The sequence below is a fragment of the Pyxicephalus adspersus genome, chromosome 5 (genome assembly GCF_032062135.1).
Source record: "Pyxicephalus adspersus chromosome 5, UCB_Pads_2.0, whole genome shotgun sequence".
In the NCBI taxonomy this organism is placed as follows: Eukaryota; Metazoa; Chordata; class Amphibia; order Anura; family Pyxicephalidae; genus Pyxicephalus; species Pyxicephalus adspersus.
This window is the reverse complement of record NC_092862.1, coordinates 108,938,796-108,950,429: the sequence shown is the minus strand read 5'-3', so window position 1 is coordinate 108,950,429 and position 11,634 is coordinate 108,938,796. Positions and strand designations below refer to the sequence as shown.

Here is an 11,634-nt window from a genome sequence, read left to right as displayed (position 1 = left end):
TGTCTCCTCGATGCTGGCTGCAATGTGTGTCTCCTCCTGGCTGCAGTGCAGAGCCAAACTGAAACTGAAGAAACTGAAGAAGCCGGCACACGCGCCCCCGCGATTCTGAACCAGGAAGCATGCTGCTGATCCCTGCCCTAACGGAGTTACCCGGCCGTACAGTGGAAAAAAAGGTAAGTGAACAGAAGGGGAATTTGAACGGCACAGAGTGATCAGAAGGGGAATTTGAACGGCACAGAGTGATCAGAAGGGGAATTTGAACGGCACAGAGTGATCAGAAGGGGAATTTGAACGGCACAGAGTGATCAGAAGGGGAATTTGAACGGCACATGAGTGATCAGAAGGGGAATAATCTTTCAGAATCTTTTTTTTCTAGATTTTCCTCCATTTTATATTCCGGAGCGTCTTATACGGCGAAAAATACGGTAAGTGCTTCTTTATTATAATGTTAATTATAAAATGTAAATGTTTATTGTTGTTGAAAACCCTTTTGTTAGGTAACTGGTGCGGTGGTGTTCTGGGTACAGGACTTTCTCCCCCCAGTAGTCTGGGGTGTATCATTGTTGGTGCAGTGGCCTCTTGACTGGGGCAGTGGCTTTGACAGTTTAATGACCCTTATCCAGCTTTCCCAGCATGTAGACACTAAGGGTACAAAGCCATTTAGCCTTGAGGGCAAGGGGTGGACAGCAATAAAGGTGCAGGGAACACTTGCCTTGGGTGGCAGCATATAGAGTTTTCAACCTTCTTTTCCGGGATGGACATCATTGAGGGGGTAGGGCATGACCCAATGCCCAGTAAAGGAGCATTAAGGGTTGGAGGGGAAACCAATAGTGTAGGTTGTGGGTACTTTGAAGAGTTGGAATTTAGATGCAAGACTTCATGCTCATGGTGGCAGCATTCAGGGCAAATGACTTTCTTAGCAGGGGTTATAGTGTTGAGAGTGTGGGACGCTCCAGGGGTAGTGGCATTTATGTTGCAAGTTCCACTTTCCCTGGGGGGTGGTGTTGAGGCAGCAGGCATTTTTGGTAGGGGTTAAAGGTGGAAGAAACACCTCCCAGGAGTGATGAAATGTGTGGGACCCACGACAAAGGTGTTAAGGATGTAGGGCAGTGTTGAGAGTGTGAAGCCTTTAAAGAGGAACTAAACTAAAAAATGGCCAAAACAAAAAAGAAATATATTTACCTTCAATCCCGCAGCGCAGTTGATCAGTTCGGAGATCTCTTTCATCAATCTCACTGCGCATGCATTAGATCGGCTTTTTTCCCATTTTGACGAAAGGGCTCCTTCTGCACATGCCCGGGGTGCTCGAGTTTGTGCAGAAGGATCACCCAAGAGCCTTCTAGGATGCGTGATGTAGGTATCCCAGGAAGCTTTGCGCTCCCATTCATTCTTGATAGAGGATAGAGAATTAGGGGGCGGTGCTGCACCCTTTTTTTAAAAAAAAAAAGGGTGTTGCATTAAAAAAACAATAAAACACACAGAATTTTTACTTAACATAAAAGGGTTGTCTACCCTTTTATATAAAGTGAACATTTTGAGTTTAGGTATGCTTTAAGCCTCGGGTGGCAGTATTGCTCAGAATAGTAAAATTAAAATAGCAGAGCCGTTTCCCACATCTGTGATTTTGAGGGCTTAGTACCCTCTTGCCCATGGTGGCAGCAATAGGAGTGCATGGCATTCAGGATGTAGGGCACTTCAGCCCGGTGTAGTGGTATTAAAGGTGTGGGGTATTCTTGCCCGGGGTCAGCAATGCCCTAAAGTCCAGGAGAGAGGAACATTAAGGAACTGGGAACCACAGGGGATGGGGACTTTGAGGGTGTGTGGTGGCACCTAGGAAAACGACTGTTGATGACAGGGTGTTGGAGATGTTTTTTCTATCAGCCAAAATTGCCCGTTCTGGTATTTGTTTACTTTTTTACTGGACTTTGTACAGCGCTGTGTAAAATGTTGGCGCTATAAAATACTGTGTAATAATATTTTAGTATAATAATATTTTATATAACAATAATAGGCAAATCCTATCTCTCTGCGTATATTTGTTTTGTTTTCTAGTCTTTGCAGCTGATATAAGTGAGACTCAGCACAGAGTTTGTTGTACAATGGCTGCAAGCTTTATAGAACCATACGTCTTTATGCCGCACACGTCTGTAAGGTGCACAATGCATGCCTTCTCCTAAAGTATTCCTATTCTACATGTCTCAGAGTTGTAAGATATTATGCTTTGTGGCACTATAAGTCCCAGCATGTTCTGCTGGGTGAATGTTGGCCTGCCTGGAGGTCTGACCCTGTCTCAATATATTCTGTAAATGTACTTCTGCATATATGGGATATAATAGGGTATATTAATGTGGGATATACCTTTTGTCAGGCATATTATTACCAAGCTGATTTCAGTTTAGCTGGCTTCCAACAAGTTCTACACTATATCAGAAAATAATTAACACAAATCTTAAACTTCTATTTCCTCCACCGAATCTACCTATATCCTGACTACATTTCCCAGCAGCCTCTGCTCCCACACCGGAAGTTGCCTTTGCGCCTCGCGCATCATAAGGCATTCTGGGTAACGCTGTCCTTCCTTTCCGGCTGCCGAGCCATCAGGTAATGGAGGCTTCCTTTGCAGTGCAGAATGAGGTTTTCCAATCCATGTCCATCCTTCCTTCTTTACCAAAGCCCCAGACATGTCAGTGTAGGAATGTCTTGTTAGTCACAGTCTCTTTACCCTGAGCGATTCTTGGCGGAGAATCTTGATTTAAACTGGCTGCCCTATGCAGGCCTCAGACCGGCCTCTTGCGTGATAGTGTGTGGTGTTGCCTTGGCTCTTTCCCGGCTCGCTACGTGCAGTGTGTGGTGAGAGTCGATGGAGTTGTATTGATATTGTACACGGTGCGGTGTGTCGGGATGAAGCCGGGGGAGAGGCGCTGTGCCCGGGGTGTAGGGAAGCAATGTGCCGCTTTATAATATAATACCGTGCTTCTCTATCCTTCCTATGCACAATACTTCCATTATGGGCCATACAAAGCACAAGCTCCATGTTCCTAATAAGTGGGGATGCTGGCACAAAATAAAAGTATTGTCATTGGTATGTATGAGAGGCATTGGAATATTTCCCTGTCATCATCCATGTATGTATATATAATATATAGTGCTTACTCTAATCATAAGGTGTATATACTATAACTTTGTGTTCTGAATACATTTCCCACCTATAAACCTGTGCACACTTGTATGACCCTCACTCTTAGTTTATAATGGGCTGTCATAGAATGTAAGGTGCAGGCCATGTTTACTTCTCTGCTGAGTGTGTGGCTTTGTTTTCTGTAATGGTCAGGTTGGTTATTAAAGTTAATAATATATAAAAATGATTGCTTAATAAATTCTTTTTACAGCGTAAGCCATCATGGGTGCCTACAAGTACATGCAAGAGCTATGGAGGAAGAAGCAGTCAGATGTAATGCGATTTCTCCTGCGTGTCCGCTGCTGGCAGTATCGCCAATTGTCTTCTCTGCACCGTGCACCACGTCCAACCCGCCCTGACAAGGCTCGTAGACTGGGCTACAAAGCCAAGCAAGGTATGTTGGATTAGATGAAGATAACCTTTGCGTGTTTGTTTTCTAGGCTCAGTTCACACAGGCAGGTTTGCAGTGGCTGATCTGTCGGCTATTAAAGATGAAGTAAACGCAAACCTCAGCCAAAACAAAAAAAATACCTTCAACCCCGCAGAGTAGTTGATCGGTCTGGAGGTTTCTTCCATCAGGTCCAGCGTCGTCCCTGTATTCATTTTTAGGCCGGCGCACTTCCCTCTTTTCTTCCAGATTCTTTTTCCTATGTCACACGACCCAGGCATGAGATCGGGTAAAGTAGATAGGGAAAAAACTTAACACTGCATGCGTGAGATTGGCATTTGTTTCTCTATTAACTGAAGGGTTCCTTTTACACACAGAAGGAGCTTCCAAGAGCCTCCTGGGATGCATGATGTAGGTATCCCGGGAGGCTCTGTGCTCTCATTCATTCAGGCAATTTTTTTTAAAGGGTGTTGCACTTAAAAACAAAAAAAAAGACAGAATTTTACCTTACATAAAATGGTTATCTACCCTTTTTTATGTTAAGTGAAAATTCTGAGTTTAGGTATGCTTTAAGGGGAGAAACAGATGTTGTGAAGGTTTTGTCTGTGTGTGGTTAGATGCTTCCATGCTTTTCGTGAAGTGGCTTTAGTTTGACTGAAACCAAAGACAGTGGTTGTTGAGCTTCTGCCTAATCAGCAAGTATGCACAGCATATGTGTAGATTATGGCTCCCACTTACCTTGTGCTGTCTGCCTGCAGCAGTGACAGGTCCAGGAAGGATGGGTGCTGCCATCTTGACAGTCAGCTCAATAGCAGACTTCCTTGAAAACAGCGATCCTGTTTTTTGATTCTTGTGTAACTCCTACACATGTGCTGGAGTTACATTAGCCTAGTGACTGACTTGTACAGCGCTGAACTCTTGAGCCACATGGTGCATGCGCCATATAGGTAAGAGTAGGAGCTAGGAAGTTGGTTATCTGACGAGAAACATTGCTTATATCTTTTGTTAAATGGTACTACCTACTGGTGGTTTGGGTCCATTTTATTTGTATTCTAGGCTAAGTTCACATAGGTTTGGAATAGCTGATCTGCCAGCTATCAAGTGGTTACCGCTGTAATGTTTGCTGAAAGAACAACAAATGTTCTGATGGGTTTGTTTGCAGGTGTTGCCTCCATACTTCCCATGGGCTGGATGCTTCATGAAGTGACCACAATTAGACTTCTCCTGGGAACTTTGTGCAATAAAGTAGCACATTTCTGATTTTGTGTCTTTGGTTAAGAAACAGTTACCTGTTCAGGTAACTGTGATATTAATATGCATCATGTGTATGGGCTAATAATCCGGTGTGTAGACTGCTTAACGTTGGGGCTCCAGTGGTGGGTTAGACCAATTCTGTCAGCCTATTAGCCAGATATATTTTTTGACAGGCTCACTGCATCACTACCCTGCATGTAATAGTCTTATTCCCCAGACTGGCATGGTATATGAGCATTTCATATTAATACCTAATGCAAAACGAGTACCAATACAGGGCACTTGCATTTTTTCCCCCAGTAGTAGTAATTCAATAAAATATAGCTGAGGAGCATCCAGGCCCTGGGACATAAAACACTCTCCTGCCAATGGAGCCTAAATCTTTGAAGGTGATACTCTGTATTTGCATTTTGAAATGTGAAGGCCAATTGCCTAGCTTACATGCAAGAGTTGCAGTTTGTGTGTCCAATTGTGAAATGTACCATCCTGACTACAACTTTGCCTTTTACTTTCAGTAACTTTTCCTAATTTTCTTTTCCACTACAGGATATGTTATCTACCGTGTCAGAGTTCGCCGTGGTGGACGCAAACGCCCCGTGCCCAAGGGTGCAACCTATGGTAAACCAGTGCACCATGGTGTTAACCAGATTAAGTTTGCTCGCAGCCTGCAGTCTGTTGCTGAGGTATGGTTCCAATTTAACACTTATTTTCTTAGAAACTTAAAATCTGTTTTGCTGTTTAGCTACTTCACTTTTTACCTCTTCTAATTATTTGGATCTACTCTATATTCTTGAGTTGTATTTCCGTAGGACTAATATATGCTCTGTTATCCAATGGCCTGGTGACTTTGGCCTTTATGTACAAAAGTGACAGATCAGAGATTTGAAGCCTTTTCAGGCAGCTAGAAAAGGTTAAACCTAAGTGTTGATAACATTTTTTAACCTGGTGTCAGTTTCTTTAAATAAATTGGTAGGTGTCTTATTCAGACATGTTGCCATTTTTGCTTCCAAAACTGAGCAGTATTTTCTGTTGTAGTTCTGTATGCTGGAGCCTGCAGTCCAAAACCTCATGCTAAGCTTGGCCAGTTCTTGATGCACCAAGTTTTTGGGATATATTAGGTCCAGAATGATATTGGTTTTTCCAGGCACTGTGTGTACATGTGGGAATCGGAATATATAATGCTGTGGTATCTGAAACCTTGGACAGAGCTTGGTACTGGACAGCTATATTTGTTTATGGACTTCTGTCATTTACCCTATATAGCAGGAATATTATGCAGCTATTGTAGTTCAATAAACATTGCATTCAATGTGTGGGGTGAAGGAGGCTGGTTGATTTGTGGCTGTGCATATGTAATTTTGAAGGTAACAAATGGGGAAATAAGTGCCTGGCTTATATTTGAAAGTAAAATGAGTGTCCTCAATATATACATTTTCTTGGTGTGCAATTGACCCAGAACCAGTTATTGTATTGTCTCCCAACATGAACTTTGTCTAGGTCAGTGGCTGCTTAGGAGATGCAAGTTTCAAAACAAGCCAGTGGTGAAAGTGCCTTTTATACCTTTTCTGTATCCCCCTGCAAGACGCATAATAAATGAAAAGTGCAGTGGGGTCATGTGAAAACAGAATTGGTATACATTGTCTTGCAATGAAACATTAAACACTTTTTTTAAAGATTCACTTTACATAAATGTTGCTTTAACGTTTTCCCATGTTAAAAGGCATATTCTTTGGCATGGTGTGGTTGGCATAGCTGGTAAAATTCAGTATGCTCTGCCAAATTTATTGCAATAATGGGTTTGCATGTTATGAGGTTCCTGAAATGTCTTCCCTTAGAGTATGTAAAAATCTGCATTAGAACCTTTACTTCCTGACTTGTGTGGGGAAAAGGTTAGGTGGTGGTGGGTATATGTCCCAGTGACAAATGTAGAGTAAAATACGGACTCGTTTAAAAGGGTTTTTATTGCTTGTTCAGAATGTGTAATTTAATGTACATAGCCTGTCCTCAAGTTTACTTGAGATTTAAAATTTGGGTTCTCTGCAGCCAAGTTATTTTAAATCAGCTCCCTGCGTACATATTAGTAAATATTGTAGAGTGTGTGTCTAGCAAAGTAGGATAAACTTGTTTCTTTACCAAGTAAGCAAAGTTAAAATTCTAAATTTCCCCTCTTCTGTAGGAGCGTGCTGGCCGTCACTGTGGAGGACTGAGAGTTCTGAGCTCATACTGGGTGGGTGAAGATTCCACTTACAAGTTCTTTGAGGTTATCCTCATTGACACCTTCCACAAGGCCATCAGACGCAACCCAGACACCCAATGGATCACGAAGGCTGTGCACAAACACAGGGAGATGCGTGGGCTGACATCCGCTGGCAAGAAGAGTCGTGGTCTTGGCAAGGGTCACAAGTTCCATCAGACCATTGGTGGTTCACGTCGTGCTGCCTGGAGAAGACGCAACACTCTTCAGCTCCACCGTTACCGCTAATTGGGATAGTCGTACTTGTAAATTTGACATTAAAAATAAAGTCTTTTTTAGACAACTTCTTGTCATTTTGGTTTTTGGCATTTTTTTTATGGTGATGTGTGAAGGTCGTTTTTTTTTTTTTTTTTTTTTTTTTTTTTTTTCTTTGCTATTATGGGTCTAGGGACTGGACCGATTTCATCCAAAGGTTCCGAAGTGCCACTCCCATTTACAGTATAGGGGGTAAAGTTTAGACTGTTTTGTGGAATAGATGTGAAGGTATGATCAAAAATACTTCTGCCTAAAACTGCCAGTTAGCAGTATATTTTAGCACATGTATAAACATGCTTTAATTGCCCGTTTATGCTAGGGCTTGATAATTTAATTCAAATACATTGTACACATACACCAACCAAGGGACATAACATATTTTATGACCTGGATTTTACCAAATCTGTTAAATTTATACAGAGCTGCATAAGAGAAAAAGTGGAAAGATAGCGGCTCTTTATGGCAGAAAATAAGTCTAGGTAGACTTATTTTCTGCCATAAAGAACCGCTATCTTTCCACTTTTTCTCTTATGTACTATTGGCTTGGCAACCACTTCAGTGGTATTTTCTATCCTTGTCACTGTGGGATTGGCTTCCTCTCCTGAACTATACAGAGCTGCAGTTATAATTAAAATGAAAATATAAGCTGGTTTTGCATTGTAGCATATAGTATAACATTCGATTATACATAACATTCAGGTAAACTTTATTTTTAACTTTTGACTAATATCTACAAGATGTAAAAACTACCAGCTAGTAAAGATTCTGCTCATGCAGCCTTCCTACAAACATTAGCTGTTATGTTAAACATCAGATGGCTAATGTACTTTTCAAGGTTTTTTTGACTGCCAAACCAGATACTGAGAACTCTTATCGGACATGTCAGGAATACATCTAATGATTTTTGGTAAGCCAAAAAAGTCTTGTTGCATGGTCCCTCAACCCCCCTAGCGGTATTCCCAAGTGGGACTCTTTTTTTTTTTTTTTTTTTTTTTTTTTTTTACCTGCAAAAAATACCTGCGATAATCTTGCTAAAAAAAAAAAAACCCACTTGACTTGTTCCTTTGGCTTTGCCCAGCGTCCTGCTCGTCTGTCAAGGTCCATGGGTGATGTCCTCCTTTGATCTGTCCTCTGATCTTTCCTCCTTTGATTTTCTCCCGGCGACTGCAGAGACAATTCCCGGTGACGTCTGTTCGTGCGGTGGGAAATTCAAATGATTTTGTATTGGATTCAATACAAAGTTACGAGTCCAATACAAAAAACTTTAACTTGTGTGTGTATATAAAATATATATTGCTACTGTAGTTATATTACAGGTTTCACTTTTTTAAACTGACTTTTGTGTTTTTTATTTAAAGTTTATTAAATATTGGACATATTTTACTGAGATATGCCTAAGAATTATAAGCATACAATGTAAAATAAATTTCCATGCGAAAAATGCAATGCTTTTTGTATGAAAATATGGACACAATTAGAACGCTAGGGGGGTTACGACTACCTCTTCTTTCACATCCTATCAGGACATGGCACACCAGAGCTAGATTTTATGCTGTATTACTCTTAAGAATTTTGGAATATTTGGGCTTCATGTGTTGATGTCCATACTCTTCTCTTAAGCCTTTGCATATCAAAGTAAAACTGAACCTGGAAGTACAGATTTAAGAAATGTGTGCAAATATGTATTCCTACAGCCTACTAGCTGTTAATCTGAGGCTAAGGCTCTGCTGCTTCTGGCACTAGGTATGATTTAGTGATTTTACTACTGTACTGCTCACTGTTTAGGCTGGCTCATGAGAAACCCCCAAGCACTCATGGGATGGCCGCCCTAATCTACACAGTGCCTCACAAGGCATGGTAGGTAAGTGGGTAGTGGGGTAAAGATCAGAAGGAAGGCAGTGCTTTTTTCAGTGTTGCAGTCATTGTTAAATGACAAGGCTGTGTTAAGCTTGCTGACTTTTTATATCACCCATGGCTTTGCTTTTGGCTCATGAGCATAGATTACACTGGGGAATGCAGTTTTTATTGCATTAGTTCTTACACTTGTTTTTACTAATTTTTTTGGGTGGTAAATCTAGAAATGACCCCAGTTTTTTGCTATCACATCCAGTTTTTACGATACATGGTAACTTCCATTTTTGTTCATACAAAGGATTTATTGTTTTTCTATGACATTTTTTTCACAGTAAAACTTTTGAAAATGAATTGGGTAAGAAGTTAAGGTAAAAATTAACGTGTATAGCTCTTCCTGGAGTGTTCAGTGTTAGGACAATACCGCCAGGTGCTCCAACCGTAGTCAGCCATCATCTGTACATCCCGTCTACCCTGATACCATCCTTCCATAACCTTCAAATCTTGGTGGAATCGTTCACGTTGCTCATCACTGACTGCACCAAGGTTTTCCGGGAAGTTAGAAAGATGGCTATGCAGAAAATGCACCTTGATGCTCATATTGCAACCAAGCATTTTGTAGCTCTCCAAGAGTTTCTGGACAATTTCTGTGTAATTATTTGCTTGTGTGTTTCCAAGAAAGTCCTTGACAATGGCTTTGAATGATAATCAAGCATTCTTTTCGACATCTGACCTTGTCCCCATGAAATGTTCATCTTTGATAAGCTGCTGAATCTGTGGACCATCAAACACATCAGCCTTTATTTTTTCAAATGACAGACTAAGAAATGCCAAAATGAGGTACTTGAAACAGTCTCCTTCAGTTGGCAAAGCTTTACCAACTGCTTCATCAGACCCAGTTTCATGAGCAGAGGCTGGAATAAAATATTCTTTCTATCAACAAGTGGCTCATGTAGAATGTTTGGATCACCTGGTCTTAGGGCAGATCTTTGAGGCCAATTCCTTTCCACCCAAAGCCTCTCACGAGCCCTGCTGTGCCACATGCACAGATAACAGGGATACTTGGTGTATCCGCGTTGCTGACCAAGAAGGAAACATGCCATTTTAAGGTCAACACAGATGACCCGATTGTGTTGGTGATATTGCAACAACTCAATGACTCTTTTTATGTCTGCATATTCTTCACAAAGAGAAACTGAATGGCCAATTGGGACTGACCCAAATATTTTGCCATTGTGAAGGAGGACACATTTTAATCTCCACTTTGAGCTATCGATGAATAGCCGCCATTCAGTTGAGTTATAGATTGGAATTCCCAATTCCTCCATTAAACCAGGTATGTTATGGCAATACACAAAGCCACTGTCAGTTCTAAAGTACTGCAGAAACGAGAAACAGCAGAGCCAGACATGATCTGAAAGAAAGGAAATATGTGTGTAAGTAGAAAAATAAATTTTGCTTATTTACTACATAGAGCAGCGCACAACCTCTGACCACACTGACTTGCGTGTAAATGAATAGCCTATACAAATCCACGATACAGTAATCACATTAATATAAGCAGTAGAGAAAAAACCTGAGAGTGATAGAAGAAAACTAACTGCACTTTCAGAACCAGCATACCTATTATAGTGTAAATTAGCTTAAAAATTGAAGTTAACAAAAAATCTGTTAAAAATTATTCCCCAGTGTTATGGTAAGAGAGAACTGTTTCAGTGCCTGAAGTTTACCTTCATATTTAGAGCTACTCAACTTCTGTAGTTTTGTTTGCCTAAGGCAATGTACATACGTGCAATCATTGTCATTGGAAAAGATCTTTCACGATCTAACGACTGCTTGATGCATGAACGAGGTGGAGAACGACGGAGTGGCACCCCACTGCGCTCTCTCTCCCTTCACTTTCATTTGAATCGTTCGTCGTCCATCATCCGTGGATCCACCAGGACGGTCGTTCGGATGGACAAAGAGTGCTGTACACACGTAAGATTATCGTCCGATATCAGCCCTGAGCCGATTATTGGACGAGAACAATTGCACCTGTGTACCTAGCCTTAGAATTGATGATGTGCCACCTAGACTTTTGCGGTCAGAACTGGCCTTTTTCTATGTCATACATTTGAGAAGGTGCTGAAAAACAGAATGTATGCATTCTGTACAACATTCTGTTCTATATAGAGGGGAGGGGGGAAGAACGATGGAGCGACACCCTGCTGCGCTCTCTCCACTTCCATTAGGATCGTTCGTAGTCCATCATCCGTGGATCCACCAGAGATTCTCATCCGATATTGGCCCTGAGTTGATTATCGGACGAGAACAATTGTACGTGTGTACGTAGCCTTTAGTGCCCAGCACTGCTGCATGTTAAACATTCACTGTCACATTGTATAGAACACAAGCTATACAAGAAATGTCAAAGCACCATACAAGTTCTGAATTATTTATGTCTGTGTAAGG

General features: G+C 41.3%; 1 protein-coding gene across 1 annotated transcript; it reads left to right on the top strand.

Annotated features, from left to right (window-relative positions):
- The first annotated feature begins 2,519 nt into the window (after positions 1 to 2,519).
- Positions 2,520 to 7,357, top strand: RPL15 (ribosomal protein L15). Its single transcript, XM_072412410.1, has 4 exons — positions 2,520 to 2,601; positions 3,390 to 3,572; positions 5,367 to 5,503; positions 6,997 to 7,357. The coding sequence occupies exons 2-4, from the start codon at positions 3,401 to 3,403 to the stop codon at positions 7,300 to 7,302; spliced, it is 615 nt and encodes a 204-aa protein (XP_072268511.1). The 5' UTR covers positions 2,520 to 2,601; positions 3,390 to 3,400; the 3' UTR covers positions 7,303 to 7,357.
- The last annotated feature ends 4,277 nt before the right edge of the window (positions 7,358 to 11,634 follow it).

Coding starts and splice junctions, on each gene's coding strand:
- RPL15 (XM_072412410.1), top strand. CDS start 3,401: ATGGGTGCCTACAAGTACATGCAAGAGCTATGGAGGAAGAAGCAGTCA. Junction 3,573..5,366: donor GGGCTACAAAGCCAAGCAAG/GTATGTTGGATT, acceptor TTTCCACTACAG/GATATGTTATCTACCGTGTC. Junction 5,504..6,996: donor GCCTGCAGTCTGTTGCTGAG/GTATGGTTCCAA, acceptor CCTCTTCTGTAG/GAGCGTGCTGGCCGTCACTG.